The sequence below is a fragment of the Halichoeres trimaculatus genome, unplaced genomic scaffold, assembly GCF_033239565.1.
Source record: "Halichoeres trimaculatus isolate MK-OKI-2021-1 unplaced genomic scaffold, fHalTri1.1 fHalTri1_scaffold_2, whole genome shotgun sequence".
Taxonomy (NCBI): domain Eukaryota; kingdom Metazoa; phylum Chordata; class Actinopteri; order Labriformes; family Labridae; genus Halichoeres; species Halichoeres trimaculatus.
The window spans coordinates 38,709,514-38,727,503 of record NW_027437180.1 but is presented as its reverse complement, the minus strand read 5'-3'; the positions used below and the strand labels follow the sequence as shown (position 1 = coordinate 38,727,503).

Here is a 17,990-nt window from a genome sequence, read left to right as displayed (position 1 = left end):
TTTTAAAGAGGCGTAACGAGGATGAGCAGAGTATGTGTGTCGTCGTTTTTACGATCAGCTGATGGTAGAAACGAGCTGAACATGAAGGAGAAACACACAGCGTGGCTCCAGCAGCCTGGTTTATTCTCAGCAGGTTTGAAGGATTCAAGACAGTTTGGATTCTCAGACTTTCAGCCCACACACACACACACACACACACACACTCACTCACACACACACACACAGTGGTATGGTAGGCACACTGCAGTGTGGCGCTCAGACGTGTCGATCTAGAGGAGGCACTTCTGGAGCCGACAGTGGCGACGGGCGACACTCACCCTGAGAGCTCCTGAAAACAAAATCAGATCCAGATTCTGGTCCTGGTCTGATCCTCTGCAGGGTCCAGAGACTCCAGGTGAGCACAGTCCCAGGTGAGCCCAGACTGAGCTCAGAGAAGTCGAGCGTCACTCAGGAACAGAGAATCTTGACGAGTCTGAGCCTGAAGGTCAGACGATGAGCGCGGCGGGAGCTTCGGTCTCTGTGCGTCATGTTTTCGTCTACATGACGTGAAAACGATCAACAGGAAGTGCTTTTCCTTTATGGTGTGTTCGTTGCTTTCAGCTGTTTAAAATAAAGAGAAGCAGCGTGGACTTTAAGACGTCTGTCCCTGAGCTAAATCAGCTCTTTTTCCAACAAATTAATGAAATTAGAAAAAACAACACAGTAAAAAACGACGCTGTTTTCAGCCGCAAAAAAAAAACTTAATCTGTGAACCAGGTGGAAAAAAATAGTTAAACTAATCCCTGTCTGTTTTTTATCTTTTTTTCTCAACATTTTTTTAATCTTGTAATCTCATTTTTTATCTCTTATTGGTGACATAAACACTGACTAATCAGCTGACTGATTAATGTTATATCTACTAATCTTGTTTAACCTCATTCAATCGTTTTTTCTCATCACCTTGATTTCTTTATCTCAATCTCATGAGCTCAACTTTATGTCTAATCTTGTCTTTAACTCTCATTGGCTTATATTTTTATCAAACTTTGATCTTTAAAGCTTAATTTAAAATCTCTTGGGCTCCTAATCTAACATTTTTTTCCTCTTAGTCTCGTTTTTCTTATCTTAGGTTTACAAATACTGTTCTTAATTTTATAATTTATCTCAATAAGTATCTCATAATCTTTAATTTTAATCACCTCATTTGAACTTTTTTACTTTGTATCTCATTTTTTTAATTCCCCAATCTCAATTTCCACTTGTAATCCCAATACTCTTTTTTCCCAGTTTTTTAAAAAGAAAAAAAAAGCATACGGTTAAATTTCCAGAAAATGTTTTGTTTTTCTCAGGTTTGAAACTTAAAGGAAAAACATTTTTTCGTTATCCTCAAATCAAATTCAGGGGTAAAAAAAGCGACAGAGTTCAGACTTTTTTACTTTGAATCCTGACTTTCATATCATAATAATAATAATAAAAAAATACCTTAAATTTTTTTTTTTCTGAAAAAAATCTGGTGAAAAAAAATCATTTCCAAATATTTTTTATTATTGTGACATTAGAGTCAGAATTCTGACTTTAATCTCAAAATTTAGTGGAAAAAAATGACTTTTTTTATATCTACGGAAAAAAACTGGAAAAGTTGTCAAATATTTTATCACAAAACAAAAATTAAAAAAATAAATATAAATTCAACAGTTTTTATGTTGTCATTCCTGTACTTTAAAAAAAAAAAAAAATTTATTGTCCTGCGTTTAAAGCCAGAGTCTTTCTTTTTTTTAATTTGGGGGAAAAAGTCAGAGTACTGATTTTCATCTGAATAAAAATAAAAAGTTATTGGTCCTTATTTTATTTTATCAGTGGCCCTGATCCTCCTCCGTAGAAAACCCACTGAAAACAACAAAGAAAGGAAAAAGAGATTTGATTTGAGTTGTTTCTCCCTTTAACATCCACTTTCACTGTTAGAGCTGCTGTAGAGATAATGTCGACATAACGAGATGAGTTCGTCAGATTCTCTGTTCCTCTGAGCGCCGAGGAAAAAACGCTCGGGCCGAACTCAGGAGGTTCATCAAACAGCAGGAGGAGGAGGAGGAGGTTGATTATCATGCTTCATGTTCTGCAGTCACTCTCATCATCATCATCATCATCATCATCATCATCATCATCGTTAACTTCAGGTATAAAACCCTCATCACAGAAACAGGAAACGCCTCAGCAGCGCGTAATAGAGCTACTTCCTGTTTGACTTTGGTAACAAGGGGACGGGTCTTCAGTGGGTGGAGCTTCAGTGGGTGGAGCTTCAGTGGGTGGAGCTTCCCAGTCTGCATGTTTCCAGGAAGTAAACCCTCAAACTTCTCTTTTGATCCAGGGTGGAGCTCGAAGCTGTAAAATAATCTTAATCTGAGTATAAAAGGTTAGAGTCGGTAATCCAGCCGTCACCACAGCTGAAGCTAATCAGCTGTTGGAAAAGAAGAACGGTTCCTGTCCAGGAGGACCCGCGTGGTCACCTGACCCCCCTCAGAGTCAGCTGGTCCTGGGTCTGAGCAGAACCAGCCGCAGCACAGAATGACTGAAGAGAACAATAAATTACCCGCCTTGGCTCCGCCCACAGCGTCTCTAATAACCAATCAGAGTCCTGCAGTGAGGCGAGGGAGCGGCAGGTCTAAGGAGGCTCTGAGTGTTACTTTGTGAGGTCTTAAAGGAGGAGCGTCTCCCCTCATCAGGTTTGGTCCCTGTGGGGCCTCCCCCAGCCTCAGCGGGCCATGGTGGGCCCCTGAAGTCGCCCCCTAGTGACGGGGTCAGCCCGTGAGTGGGTCTGTGACGCCTGCTCTCCGCCCGCCATCACCTCTTCTGCTCCCAGATCTCGGCCATATTCAGGTCCAGCCGCTCCAGACTCTTCAGGGCCTGGGTGTTCTCGGTGTAGAAGGCCACGTCCACCACCACCAGCCTGTGGACACCAAGCGCTCCGTCAGTCTCACCTACACCTGAACACTGCTGAGTCACATGATACTGAGTCAAACCAAGTCAAACTGAGTCCAACTGAGTCAAACCAAGTCAAACTGAGTCCAACTGAGTCAAACCAAGTGAAACAGAGTCAAACTGAGTCAAACTGAGTCAAACTGAGTCAAACTGAGTCAAACCAAGTCAAACCAAGTCAAACCGAGTCAAACTGAGTCAAACTGAGTCAAACCAAGTCAAACTGAGTCCAACCGAGTCAAACTGAGTCAAACCGAGTCAAACTGAGTCAAACTGAGTCAAACTGAGTCAAACCAAGCCAAACTGAGTTAAACTGAGTCAAAATGAGTCAAACCAAGTCAAACTGAGTCAAACTGTCAAACTGAGTCAAACTGTGTCAAACTGAGTCAAACTGTGTCAAACTGTGTCAAACTGAGCCGAACTGAGCCAAAATTGGGCCAAACTGAGTCAAACTGTGTCAAACTGAGTAAAACCGAGCCAAACTGAGTAAAACCGAGTTTAACCGAGTCTAACCAAGTCCAACCGAGTCAAACAGATCATACTGATTCAAAATGAGTCAAACCGAGTCCAACTGAGTCAAACTTAATCAAACTGAGCCAAATTGAGCCAAACTGAGTCAATCAGAGTCAAACCAGGTCAAACTGAGGCAAACCAAGTCAAACTTAGTCTAACTGTGTCAAACTGAGCTAAACTGAGCCAAACGGACTCAAACGGACTCAAACAGACCCAAACGGACTCAAACAGACCCAAACGGACTCAAACGTAGTCTGGGTCTGATATGAGGTCTGAGGAGTCCAGTTACCCGTGCTGAGGTCCTCCATCGTTGACCACCCCGAGACGAGCCAGCTGCCTCTTCAGGTGCATCTTAAAACTGGCGTTAATCCTCAGAAACAGCATCTGTGGGAGGAAGCACACGTCAGTCTGCGACCGTCTCTGAACAAAGGTCAGAACGAGGGAGGAAGGGGGCGGAGCCTGACCTGCGTCTGCTCCTCAGGTAACAGCTCAGAAATGGCCTCGTGCATCTTGGCCATCTGCTTACAGACGTTCCTGAAGCAGGCCGAGGGCATGGGGGCTTTGACCTCGTACTGAGGAGACAAACAAGAGAGACCTGGTCACATGAAGCAGACGGTGGAAACGTGACCCTACGACCCTCAGAGCCCACCTCACCTTCGACAACAGCTTCTCAAACAGGCTGTCCATGATGGCCACCAGCTTGGCCGAGATCTCCGCGATGTGGTCGTTGTAGTCCTGGAGACAGGAACACACTGATCTCCAACAGCTGCTCTGAGCATGTGCGTGTGTGTGTGTGTGTGTGTGTGTGTGTGTGTGTGTGTGTGTGTGTGTGTGTGTGTGTGTGTGTGTGTATGTGTGTGTGTGTGTGTGTGTTTTACCTTAGTGATGTGGTCAAAGTGTCTCAGGACGCTGAACTGTTTGGGCTGCAGTTTGGTCTCAAAGTGAGCTCTGATGAGGGGAATGTAGTGAACCACCAGCTGCAGGCAGCGGGAAGCCAAGGCTGCAAACACACACACACACACACACACACACACACACACACACACACACACACACACACACACACACACACAGGATCATGGTCAGAGATGGAGGTCACAGCTCATTGTGCCCCCCCGGAGAGCAGCCATTGGCTGACCCTGACGTCACTGAGCGTCTTCACCAAATTTGCACGGTGATAAGAAATGTGCAGGTAACTGTCATGGACGCCAAGGACAGAGGAGTGACATCATAGGGGGACAGAAAGCGTGTGAAAACGCTGTAAACATGAGTATCTGGGATTCGTCTGCCGGTCAGTGTTTTGGGTAAAGGGGGCACACGGCAGAACCTGCAGAAGTCTCTAGATTTGTCGCAGTTGTTTTTCTGAGAAACAGACGGGTAGGGGGTCCGAAAAGTCACCAAAAACTGGATCTGCCCAGAAGCCCTCCAAAGACCAGGAGCAGGACTAAACTCTACTTTGGTCGGTTTGGGAACTGATCCATCGAGCCTGGTTCCTCTGACGGAGGTGTTTACACGGAGCGTTTTTATCGGGGGGTTTGGGCTTCTGACCCGGTTCTGTCAGAACATCAGGCTCCATGTGAACCCAGTGAGTCAGGCTGGTCGTACCCAGGTTTTTGGTAGTGATGGTCTTGAGGCCGACGACCTGCAGGGCTCCAGCTCCCAGAACCAGCTGACAGCTCCTGGAGTTGAAGTGCTGCAGAGACACAAGGGGGACCAGAGGAGCAGGTTTAGACCCAAACCCAGATCAGCTGGAAACAGGGTCTCAGTCTGATGTGTGAACAGCGTGTGGTTCTGACCTTGAGGAGGTCCGACAGGCGGGTCAGCATGTCAGTGGCGATGGATGGGATGTCGTTGACACACTGACAGTATTCCAGAAAGATCCGGATCAGCAGCAGAACCGTCCTGTGACAGGAAATGAAACCGTTCAGGACCAGTTTTTACGTCTCATGACTGTGGGACATCACCTCAGCGACATTTACCCGACCACGGCGTATTTCTGCCCGTTGACCAGCAGGAACTCCGTGGGCTTCCTGTCATCTGGACCTGCAGAGACAGAGACACGTTAGAGCGAGAACGGGCCTCGTGGAGCTCAGGTCCTGCAGGGTTTGGGGGTCAGTCTCGTACCTTGGATCTTGCGCTCTGGTAGTGTTATCCTGCCGTCAGCGATGGAGTTCACCAGATCCTGAAACTCAGCAGGGACCTCGGCCTGCTTCCACCGCTCGTTATCCAGGAGAAGGCTGCAGAGACAGGGACCAAGAACACAGGTCATCCTCAGGAGACCAGCCCCCAGACCCCCCAGAGCCCCCAGAGCCCCTCCACCAGGTGAGGACAGGTCTCACTCTGGGAAGTCGCTCAGTGACACAGACCACAGCGTCCTGACCTGAGTTTGGTTTTTCGTTCCTCGTGGAAGCGATGGACGAAGCGGTTGGCTTGGCTCTGTAGCGCCCCCCTCAGGGAGACGCTGCGTCGGCCACACAGCTCCTCTGTGTCCCTGACGAAGCCCTCCACGGCCTGAGAGAGATTCACGAACTCTGCCGAGCTGAGACGCTCCAGAGAGCCGTCCTGAGGGGGACAGGGATGACACAGACCACATCACAAGTTGACTAGACCAGAAACTGGTCTGAAGGTACCCACAAAAACTCCAGGGTCAGGGTAAGACTTTGCCTTTGATCTTTTAATTCGGTCTTTGATCTTAAGAAACCGGATTTTGTCATTATTCTGGTTGTGGTGGTCTAAGGTCATGGTCTGGTGTGGTAGTCTGGTGTAGTGGTCTCATGGTCTATGGTCGTGGTCTATGGTCATGGTCTGGTGTTATGGTCTCATGGTCTGGTGTGGTGGTCTCATGTCATGGTCTTGAGTCCTGGTCCCGTGTCCCGGTCCCTGGTCGTACCTTGGCTCTGGCCGTGAGGACTTTGACGCAGCGGTCGTGGCTGACGTCGGAGGCGGTGTGCAGCAGCTCCTGGAGGTTGTTGATGACCCGGTTCAGCTCCAGCTCAGAGGGCATCATGTTGTCCCCGGACCTGAGGACAGAGGACACACAGAGACGGTCTGAGGCGTCAGTAAACCCTGTTACGGGGGACCAGTCCCAGTCCACTCACATTAAGCTCTGCTCTCTGCTGGTGGAGGCCTCTGATGCAGAGCTGCTGTTTGCAGCCTCCACCTGGCCCTGCTGGGTCCTGGGTCCCACCGCAGAGCTCTGGTCCTGGACCGCCTGCTGCTGCTGCTGCTGCTGGGCCTCGTTCAGAGCGTCGCTGATGAACAGACCCTCATGGGTGAGGTAGGCAAGCTCCGCCTCCCCCTGCAGGACTGACGGGCTGGGGGGAGGTTCCTGACTAGTGGGAACTACTGTGGCCTCTTCCAGGGGCCGGGTCCTCTGGTTTGAGGCCAGAACCTCCAGAACCACGTTTCTGATCACGTTCAGAGTCACCTGACAGACAAAGAGGGACACAGACCAAAAGGAGGACAAAGACAGGGTCAGCCGGTCCATCTTTTTTAAATCTATGAGTGAGAAAATCAACTAAAACCAGCTCCAGGTCTGTATTCATCAGAACGGAGGGACACAGAAAGAGTTCTAGAATCCTGACATCAGGTCTGTCATTGACCTCAGAGTTCTAGAATCCTGACATCAGGTCTGTTCTTAACTTCAGAATTCCAGAATCCTGACATCAGGTCTGTTCTTAACTTCAGAGTTCCAGAATCCTGACATCAGGTCTGTTCTTAACTTCAGAGTTCTAGAATCCTGACATCAGGTCTGTCTTTGACCTCTCAGTTCTAGAACTCCTTCAGTTGCCCTCCTTACAACCAGTTTCTCCTGCTGACTCCTGATTGGTGGATACTTCTCAGACCATGAACAGACACCAGGGGTCAGGGTTCATGTTGTAATTCTGTACCTGAGTGTCAGACTCACCTTGATCCTCTGCAGGAAGAGAAGGAAGCTGTCGAAGACGTCTCTGAGCAGCTCGAACCACTGAGGGAACGTCATCACACGCATCTGATCAGCTAGCCTGTCAGAATCAGACAGTAAAGTCAGCTAGCCTGTCAGAATCAGACAGTAAAGTCAGGCCAATGCTGTTTTAAGACTTCTGAAGTCAGGCAAGCTGGTTTTTAACTCACTTACTGAATGAAACCTGACGGCAGTCCACAGTTCAGTAATTATCCTTCTTGTATTGATGGTTTAATCTATTTTTTTTTTTAAATCTTTCCAGTTTCAAACAGAGTTTGCAGACAAAAACTGAGCCCCTTTCATCAGATCCCACTACAGGGGACTGATGGGGTCCTGGTTGAAGATGTTTCTTTACAGAAAGTCAGACCATGTTGGTCATGGTTTCTGTCATTTCCTGACTCATGGATGAGCTGTGGTTGATGTGATGTGTTGTAGAAACCTCCTGGAGGCCCCTCATAAAGCCTTTGAGCTAAAAGTTCATGACTGTCCTGGTTTTTGAAATGGTTTTGAGTCCATGTGGTGACTTCCACTACAGAGTCATGCCTGTTAACATTAATGCAGTGACCTGATCTACAGAGGCTGATCCAGCTGTTTATCAGCATGACACAGCTTTTTGGTCTCCCTGTTTGGAACATGGGGCTAGCTTCAAATGTCAGTTTCAACATCTGATTTGTTCCTTTTTAACCAAACTGATGTTTTTTAATGAAACCGACGTTTTTTAATCATCATGTCTCTTCTACTCACTTAGTCACGACTTCAGTGTCGATTTCTTCTATGTGCAAAACACTTTCAGCAACGCACTGCAAACAAACATCAACACATGAATTAGTATTGGTGTTACTGTGTGTCTCTGTGTGTCACTGTGTGTTGTTGTGTGTTGTTGTGTGTTGTTGTGTGTTACTGTGTCAGAGTCTGACCTGAGTGACGATGGCCTTAGCAGCCACAATCATCTCATCGCTGTAAATATCCAGGAAGTCTAACTTCCTCTGCCGGAGCAGACCGAACACCAGAGACTCCAGACGCTCCTGAAACACACACACACACACACACACACACACACACACACACACACACACACACACACACACACAGATGAGTAAAGCAATGATTCAATGAGCCACAGTCAGAATGATTCAGATTAACACAGACTATGAACCATCAACCAGAACCCCACGATCACAGTAATCCCAGTGTGATGAGCACAGGAGACTGAGCCATGATGGAGGTGGGCTCAGCTTCAGTCTCTCTGTGTGGTTAGGATGAGAGCGGCCAGTGACGGACTCTGAGTGTTAGTCTCCAGCCTCAATCAGAGAGGCCTCTCCAGAATCACAGACCCTCCAGCACGGTACTGATTGATGCTGACCCACTCACACCAGATTATCTTAGAGACAGTTTTTCCCCTGATGGTTAAGACCCCCAGACGTGATCCTGATGATGAACCTGGCTCGGTTGCAGCTCCATAGACAGGTTCAAATCATTAATCTGATTACAATCAATCATCTGCACCATGAACTGAATCAACAAACTGAGCTTCAGGTTTGATTCCACAGGTTGACATTTAAAGAGTGTGTGTGTGTGTGTGTGTGTGTGTGTGTGTGTGTGTGTGTGTGTGTGTGTGTGTGTGTGGATGAGTGTGTGTCCCACCTTCTCCGAGGCAGTGTTGGGTTTGTCAACCTGTGACAGACACAGCATCCGTTACAGAGCAGGATTAATAATCTGCTTCCCACATTTTACACATGGATTAAAGATTCACAGTTTGTCAAACCTCAACATGTCAACGTCAGAAAATCCCTGAGTCTGTCTGTGACCTCACCAGATCACCACGCTCTAAAACAAGCTCCAGATCTACACCACATAGATCCACAACAAATAGATCTAGTACAAAATCCTGACAGTATATTTACAGGAAATATTCATGATCTTTACAGGATCCATACGAGACCTTTATGACATTTAAAGGATCTTTTATCCAATCAGAATGAAGAGGGCTTTGGAGCCTTAAAGAGACAGGAGCACATTTTTCTAGAACACCAGTTCAGGAGCAAGTAAATGTCGTACTGACTGGACACTGGAGGATTATTTGGACCAACAGTTGGTTAAGACAAGTTTTGAACCAGGCCACGCCCCCAATCCCAGCTGGGGCCAAATCAAGTCTAAGATCTGGATTAAAAGGTCTTGTTGAAGACCTCAGCTTCCAAACACTAAAACTATCATCCCTAAATAAACCTAAAATCTAGAGTCTGGAGGTTTTACTGAGACCCCACAGAGAAAGACTAAACCCTCAGACCTCCACTTCACATTTAAGCACTCTATGAGCTAAAGTCCTTCAGAGGTTGGTGGATCAGACCTTCTCCAGGACCAGGGGCTCCTCCTTCAGGCTGCGGCTCAGGTCGCTGCGGGCGTACATGCTGAAGTCCTCCACCATCATCTTATCGATCAGCTTCTCCAGCTCGCACAGCTGGGAGCCTAAATGTCTGAGGGACACAGAGACGGAGGAGAAATCAGCAGCTGCTAGGCTAAACCTGGACTAAACCTGGACTAACCCTGGACTATACCTGGACTAACCCTGGACTAACCCTGGACTATACCTGGACTAACCCTGGACGAAGTCAGGACGAACACCCTGGACTAACCCTGGACTAACCCTGGGCTAACCCTGGACTAAACCTGGACTAACCCTGGACTAACCCTGGGCTAACCCTGGACTAAACCTGGACTAACCCTGGACGAAGTCTGGACGAACACCCTGGACTAACCCTGGACTAAATCTGGACTAGGCATGGGCAATCCCTGGACTAAACCTGGACTAAACCTGGACTAACCCTGGACGAAGTCTGGACGTACACCCTCGACTAACCCTGGACTAAATCTGGACTAAATCTGGACTAAACCTGGGCTAAACCTGGGCTAAACCTGGACTAACCCTGGACTTAACCTGGACTAACCCTGGACTAAACCTGAACTAAACATGGACTAAACATGGACTAAACCTGGGCTAAACCTGGGCTAAACCTGGGCTAAACCTGGACTAACCCTGGACTAACCCTGGACTTAACCTGGACTAAATCTGGACTAAATCTGGACTAAACCTGGGCTAAACCTGGGCTTAACCTGGACTAACCCTGGACTTAACCTGGACTAACCCTGGACTAAACCTGAACTAAACATGGACTAAACATGGACTAAACCTGGGCTAAACCTGGGCTAAACCTGGGCTAAACCTGGACTATACCTGGACTAACCCTGGACTTAACCTGGACTAACCCTGGACTAAACCTGGACTAACCCTGGACTAACCCTGGACTAACCCTGGACTAAATCTGGACTAACCCTGGACTAAATCTGGACTAACCCTGGGCTAAACCTGGGCTAAACCTGGACTAACCCTGGGCTTACCCTGGACTAACCCTGGACTTACCCTGGGCTTACCCTGGACTAAACATGGACTAACCCTGGGCTGAACCTGGACTAACTCTGGACTAAACCTGGACTAACCCTGGGCTTACCCTGGACTAACCCTGGACTTACCCTGGGCTTACCCTGGACTAAACCTGGACTAACCCTGGGCTGAACCTGGACTTACTCTGGACTAAACCTGGACTAACCCTGAGCTAAACCTTGAAATACCCTGGACTAACCCTTTACTAACCCTGGGCTAGCCCCGGACTAAGTCTGGGCTAACCCTGGACTAACCTGTGATTTTCCCTGGATTTATCCTGGGCTAACCCTGGGCTAACCCTTAACTAACCCTGGGTTAACCCTGGACTAACCCTGGACTAACAGGAAGTGGAAGCTGGGTCCTGACCTGAAGCTGTGGATGCCCTGCAGCTCCTGCTGCAGCACCTCCTTGGTGGTGGATATGAGCTCCAGCGCCCCCACGAACTCTGAGGTGGAGAGCAGCAGCTGCACGGTGGGCTGCGTCTGGTGCACGGCCGCCATCAGCTTCAGCTTATTGTGCAGCTTCACGCAGTTGTTGCGAGTCAGCGCCGTGCGGAGCGCCCGCAGAGGGCCCTCGCACATGACCCGGTCGATTGCGGCGGTGCGGCCTCGCAGGACGGCCACGGCTCGCTGCGTCTCTTGCAGACGGTCCTGCAGCTCGTGCTGGGACGACATGGCGTGGAAGAAGGCTTCAGAGCGCAGAGAGATCTGACGGGCGATGCTCACCTCCACCACGTCCAGGTAGTGACTCAGCTGGAGGACGGATTAACAGACCGGATTAACAGACCGGATTTACGGACCAGATTAACAGACCAGATTAACAGACCAGATTAACAGACCAGATTAACAGACCAGATTAACAGAGTAACACCTGATGACACTTTACATGACGAGGAAAAGCCTGATCACCTTCTCTTGCAGCAGTTTGGAGGACGCCACGTCTCTGCTGCTCCGCCCCCCGGCGCTGTTAAAGTGCGACCACGGCAGGACGGCGTTGAAGGTAGCTGGGTCCTCCAGAGCGAAGTCAGGCTTCATGAAGATCTGCAGAGGAGCAGAGAGGAGTAGGGAGGAGCAGAGAGGAGCAGAGAGGAGTAGGGAGCAGACACAGGGCTAAGAACAGGTGGAACAGGATCTGGCTGACTCTAAGGGATCAGCGGCCTACCTTAGGGACCTGGTCCAGCTCAGCTCTGGATTTCTCTGGAAGAACAGAGAGGGTCACAGGGTCAAAGTAAAGAAAGACTGAGTGTTTCTCTGGTCATGGACTGAAGAGGGCGCCGTCCGCTGCGTCCTACAGCAGCTGCTCTGGGACTCGTACCGTGGTTGGAGGTGATGCTGGAGACGGCGTCCACGTCCTCTTTGCTGGGGCAGATGGTCTTACAGCGCTCGTGGATCCGCTCTCTCTGGAAGCGTGGACAGAAAGAAGTCATGAGGGTCAGGAGCTGTAACCTGAGGTTTGACCAGCAGGGGGAGCTACAGCACAGACTCAGAGAGCTGCAGAGGGGGAGGGTCCTGCTGAGGGTCACATGACAGCCAGAGAGGAGGCAGCAGAGGAGGGAGACGCTGATAAAACCCTCTGACGGTCTGAGAGATGGAGGGAGTACTACTCAGAAAGAGGTCTGAAGGGATCCTGAACATGGATCTGGGTGCTCAGACTGAGCGTGTGCAGATCTTCAAAACTCTGCAAGTTCATGTGTCAGAGAAATCCCTGACCCTGGGACTGATCAAACACTCTGTTCTAGTTCAGTTTTAGAAACTCTGTTTTCAGCCCCTGTCTGAAATGCCTCTGTCTCTTTAAGGCTGGACAAACCCCCCTCACTCTGATTGGACGGCCCTCTGGGGGCTCGTTGGGGGCGTGGCTATGGGCAAAGCTTGGTGATTGATCAGTCACAGACAGATTCAGGGATTTCTCCAACATGTCGAGGTCTGGGGATCTGCACACGCTCAGTCTGAACATCCAGCTTCTTCACACCCAGCTTTAAAAGCAGAACACCCCCTCTTTAATCTTTGATGGAGAAGTGATGATCTAATGTTTCACAAAGGGAGCCTGTTGGAGGTGAAACTGCTCTGAGCAGATTCCTGACACACCTGCAGCAGGTGGAGCTCAGCATGAACAAAGCAGGTATCAAACGTGTTCAGCTGGTCCAGAGCTCCGCCCCCTCCATTCAGCGTCACCCTCAGCGGTCTGACTGGATCCTGTAGAGACTCTCAATAATTTAGCGGGTGTTACCTGAGCCGTCTCCTGCAGGTACGGCCCGAAGTGTTCCCTGGTGATGCTGGGGAGGCAGAAGGAGGGCATCACCTCCGTCTCTGCGAAGTCCAGCCCCCAGGTCTTAGTGAAGAAGTCCGACTCCCGCTTGGCGAGCCGGGGGTCGTTCAGCGCGGCGGGGAGGTTGACCTTGGAGCTGTACACCGTCCACCTGTCGTGCTCCGCCACCACGGAGGGGCCGTCGCACAGGCCATGCCCCTCACCTGCAGGACAGGGGTGTGAACAGACTTAGTACGGGTCGCACAGTGACGGCCTCCAACAGCTGCGGCGTCCTCACCTGTGGGCTCCTTGGGGCAGACGTCAGGCAGCGAGCGGATGGGTCTGAGGCGAGGTGGAGAGGCGTCCCGCTCTTTGTGGAAGATCCCATCTCGGCCTCTGCCGCCGCCGCCGCCGGGACGAGGCACTGGGGAGGAGCTGTGGCTGGAGGCCATGGCATGGGGACCGGCCTCCTGGGAGGCTAGCTGAGGACGGAGGGAAGACCGTCAGGAAGAGTCTGTGAGTCCTCAGGGGGTCGCCCCTCTGAGGAAAACTGTCCTCTACCAAAAACTGAATCAGGAACACTGACCTCAAATATTTCAATCAACTTTACTCCTAATCAAAAACACCAGATATTTAATTACTTTGATTTTTTTAACCCTTTTTTTTCCACTAAACAGTGAAAATGAGAAACTGAACTATTTTACTCCAAAAAGAAACCCTGAGATTAGAAAAAGCTGGATCAAACTGTACAGTGACTTAATAAACTGGATGGGACATTTCTGTCCTCTGACATCTTCAAAGGGTCAGAAATTAAAAATCTGACCCTGCCAAAAACAAAACAAAGCATCAAAATCAGTTTTATACTAATCTTTGTTTAACCCTGATATTAAAAAAAAAAACAGACCTCCAACATTTTTAATATGAATTAACCCATTTTATGTTTTTCTCACAATAAAAACAGTGACTTCATGTAACCCAATGAGCTTCTTGGGAATTTGACTGAAAGAAATGAGCAGAAAAAAAAAAAACAGTTTTATGGGAATAATTGTTTTTGTTCCATTATGCTCTCAGAGGGTCATAAATTTGACCTTAGAAAAAAGCAAAGTTTAAGATTTTTTTTTTACAAAAATAAAAAACCCTTCTTACAAAATCTCGTTCCATGTGGAGAAACAACAAAAATACATCCAGGGTTAGGAGCTGAGAGGACAAAAACATCCAGTTACAAAAACTCAGGGTTAAAGGAGCAGGACGTGTGTTTTCCAACCAAAACTAGACCAGAGTTTGTTTTTTAACTCAACGACCAGAAAGACGTTCGATTCCTCCTCCACGCTAACGGTTTGTGTCAAACAGGAAGTGACACCTGCTCTGGGCGCGCTCCAGGTGCAGCAGCTGGAAGCGTGGATGAAGACAGGTCTACGCTCTACGTGTCTCCAGCTGGGGTCAGTCTGTGAGCTGTGGAAGTTCAATAAAAAGACTTCCTGCTCTTAGTGGTCAGACCAGGGCCCACAGATGGATCCAGACTGACTTCAGACTAGAGCTGGGAGTAAAGAGTCTTTAACGTCTGAGAGGAGTCAGCTGATGGCTCTTTGAGGATTTCACTTTCAATTCAGAGTCATGTGAGCTTTTCTTAGCGGAAAGCGATTAATCCCACTTTAATTCAACTTTACAGGAAGCAGTTTGACAAACTAATTCAGAAACATCGTCTCTGATCAGCCTGTGAGGCTTTTTTTAACCATGAACTACCCAGAAAGTCATATTTTAAGTTAAACTCTATTTCTCAGGAGAAACCTGACTAAGCTAGCAGCCTTAGAGTCACAGAGAAAATTACACAGATTTTAGCATTTCAGAGCTGAAACGCCATCTGAAGCTGCACTGCCTTTGTTACAGAGGAATCATGGGTATAGATGATGATATCATCAGCAAAGAGATGTAATTTTTCTTTAATGTCTTCGTCTGGGTTATAAAAAAAAAAATAGAGGGGGTCCCAGAACAGAGCCTTGGGGGACACCTCCACATTTCAGAAGTGCTCCTTAAATCACCGTAACTTCCCAAACATTTGGGCTGGCACGAAAATTCATCAGCTCCTTTAAGAAGACAAGATTTTATAGAGTATTAGCAGAGGAATCCACTTGTAACGACGTTACAATCACAGGAAATAACTGAGGCTAGCTGTTCTCACTACCGTAACTCTTCAACTATTCAGGCAAGAGAAAAATATTCAATGAGTTCCTGAAAAGAAGAGACAATGAGCTTTGATCTCTGACTCTTCAAGAGGAATAAAACAAAAAGTCCAGATGGCCCACACAAACAACCTGCAGCCTCCCAGAGAAAGGAGCTCCTCCTCTGATTGATTTAAAGATCAACCAAAAAGGGAAAAATTCAAACAAAGCAGGAACATTTTATCTGAGCATATCACAGAAGCAACATCTGAGCAGAGATGGAGAACGAGAATTTCCCTTTTCTGAATCATTCTGAGGATGGTGTTTTTTACACTCCCACTGAGCAGATTGTGCTCAAAACATGAGCGTTTGGTGAACGTTTCAGTTTTGCTTTCATTTCACCTGGTCAGGGATCCACAGAGGAAACGTCTGGTCCAGAAACAACACTGAATGTGAACTCCAGCCCCACAACACTCCCTCCTCACACTAATATATATATATTTATATATTTATATATATATATATATATATATATATATATATATATATATATATAAGGGGAGGTAGGAAGGGACCTGAACAGTTTTCTGTTGCTGCGTTATAATTCGAGTTACATACAGTACACGTCTGTGAAAAATGTGATTCAGGGAGAAAATAGACGTGGTGTGAAAGACGAGGATCGTGATAACTTTTGTTGTGCTGCTGACAAACAGCTTTACATGGACTTTATTTTCCAGATAAACTAGTTAACCTATATCTTTTACGTCTACCTAGCTAGCAGATCTGGGTGTCCTTCCTCTTTCAGGTGAGCATTTATCTGAATAACCCTCAGTTACTCACTATTTATAGCCTCTTGCCATAAACGGCTCCTCTACATTTGACTGAGTAACTCTCCGTGTATATATCAGTTAATTTGACCTGACCTATCTTTTCTCACAGCTGTGGAGTCTTTTTGTACTTTGTCCACCTCAGCTCATCTCTGCTGGACCCTGAACCGACAACCTGATCCCTAAGCCCTGACAGTCAGGGCTTACAGGGCAGATCTTCACCTTCTTCCCTCTTATTTCTGTAGTTTTATCATATACAGACAGGACTTTGTAGTCCAGTAAACCCTGGATTAATGAGTAAAGGAGCAGTATTCATCTTCATGTTAAACACAGACTGAGACAGTCAAAGCTTGGTGTTAGCACTGACTGTTAGCTTTGGTTTCAGTGGTTTATCCGACTTATTTCATGTTTCTCATCTGGTACAGATCTCTCTTTAACTCTAACGTGAAAATTAGAGGTTAGATCAGGGGTCTTCAACCTGCGGCTCTGGAGCCTCATTCAGCTCTTTGACTCCTTTGCAGTGGGTCCTTGGAGCTCTATAAATATTATTAAAATAAAGGGCTTTCAATGTTTTTCTTACACAGGGTATTAATGATAACGACACAGACACTAAGTAAAATCATAATATAAAATTTGGACTAAAATGCATCACCTCTTGTAACAGAGCTTTGAGAGCTTCCTTTTTTTGCATTTTTTTTATATTTTTTGGGACTTTTTGATTCATTTTTTTTTTTACATTTTTGCAAATAAAGAAAAAGAATTCCACATTTTTAAAAAATTAAGTAAATTTTTGAATTTATTACATAAATCCCTCTTATTAATTTTAAAAAGTTTTAACATTTTTTGGAAATTAAGCAAAATTTTGAAATTGCATTATTTGGGGATCTTTATTTTTCAAAGTTATGACATTTCAGCAATTTTTTTTTTTTAATTTTGCACATTTTTTAAATTTCATTTTTTTATTTTTGCACATTTTTTTTTTAATTTCCAACTTATTGAAATTTCATGAATTTTGCAAATGTATTAAATCTATGACATTACAAATTTCTTTTTTTAAATTAAATTTGCAAATTTATTTAAAAAAAAACTAAGAAATCACATGTACAAATTTATAAACACAAAAACTTCTCGTTTAGATAATTATTTACCTGATTATACACTTTTTTTGTCTTTAATGTGAAGATAAAGTAGATTTTGAGGCTCCTGAATGACTTTAAACCAGGTGAGTTGAGGAAAAACGGCTCTAATGAAACTAAAAGTTGCAGACCCCTGGGTCAGATAATAAAATAAACGAGTTTTGTCCTCTCAACTCCCTGCGTCAAATCATAAACCTGCCCTCAAACAGTAGTGACAGGGCTAGCCTGTTAGCTTAGCACCTGTGCTGTGGTCGCCGAGTTAGCTTTCTTTACATTCACTGAGCTGTCGGTGAAGTCAGCGCTAAATATTAATAAAACACACTAAAATCTGATTCCACTTTCGATGTCAGGACCGATAAGGCTGTGAAACCCCGCTGCTAATGCTAAAGCTAATGTTGTCACCGAGGGTTACACGTAGACCGGCTAATGCTACAGCTAACAGGCTAGCCCTGAGAGGCGGAAACAAACAGAGGCTCCGGGCTTCGCGGGCCTTCAGGAGGCTCCGTACCTGTCGTCTGATGCACAGCGGGCGGTCGGTCTTCTCTGGACCATCACAGACACACCTGAAGAACCATCACAGACACACCTGGAGGGACAACAGCAGCAGGTAGCCCCAGTTTACAGACCATCAGGCACCGCAGGAGGCGGGGCAGCGGCGGCTTCTTCTTCTACTGTCACAAACCGCCATGCTGCCCCCTGGCGGCGATGAAGGTGAATGGACTGCAAACATGAAGCCACACAGGTTTATTCTTACTGGTCTGTTCGTTTTATTAACAC

At 46.9% G+C, this 17,990-nt stretch overlaps 1 protein-coding gene across 1 annotated transcript; it reads right to left on the bottom strand.

The window, feature by feature from the left end:
* Window positions 1-1,703: 1,703 nt before the first annotated feature.
* vps54 (VPS54 subunit of GARP complex) lies at window positions 1,704-17,876 on the bottom strand. The gene is made up of 23 exons (XM_074696056.1): window positions 17,722-17,876; window positions 13,390-13,573; window positions 13,074-13,315; window positions 12,162-12,246; window positions 12,009-12,043; window positions 11,756-11,887; window positions 11,214-11,599; window positions 9,756-9,882; window positions 8,326-8,433; window positions 8,153-8,208; window positions 7,373-7,469; window positions 6,564-6,892; window positions 6,356-6,485; window positions 5,846-6,027; window positions 5,590-5,702; window positions 5,445-5,508; window positions 5,262-5,367; window positions 5,071-5,158; window positions 4,344-4,465; window positions 4,120-4,200; window positions 3,930-4,037; window positions 3,755-3,849; window positions 1,704-2,923 (listed from the first exon to the last, which is right to left on the bottom strand). Exons 2-23 carry the CDS (start codon window positions 13,541-13,543, stop codon window positions 2,818-2,820), a joined length of 2,946 nt encoding a protein of 981 aa, XP_074552157.1. The 5' UTR covers window positions 13,544-13,573; window positions 17,722-17,876; the 3' UTR covers window positions 1,704-2,817.
* Window positions 17,877-17,990: the final 114 nt, after the last annotated feature.

Excerpts from the sequence above, each read along its gene's own strand:
- vps54 (XM_074696056.1), bottom strand. The coding sequence starts at position 13,543 with ATGGCCTCCAGCCACAGCTCCTCCCCAGTGCCTCGTCCCGGCGGCGGC. Across the intron at positions 8,434-9,755 it reads AGCCCCTGGTCCTGGAGAAG|GAGCGTCTGGAGTCTCTGGT; the intron begins GTCTGATCCACC and ends TGTGTGTTTCAG. Across the intron at positions 6,486-6,563 it reads AGCAGAGAGCAGAGCTTAAT|GTCCGGGGACAACATGATGC; the intron begins GTGAGTGGACTG and ends CTCTGTCCTCAG.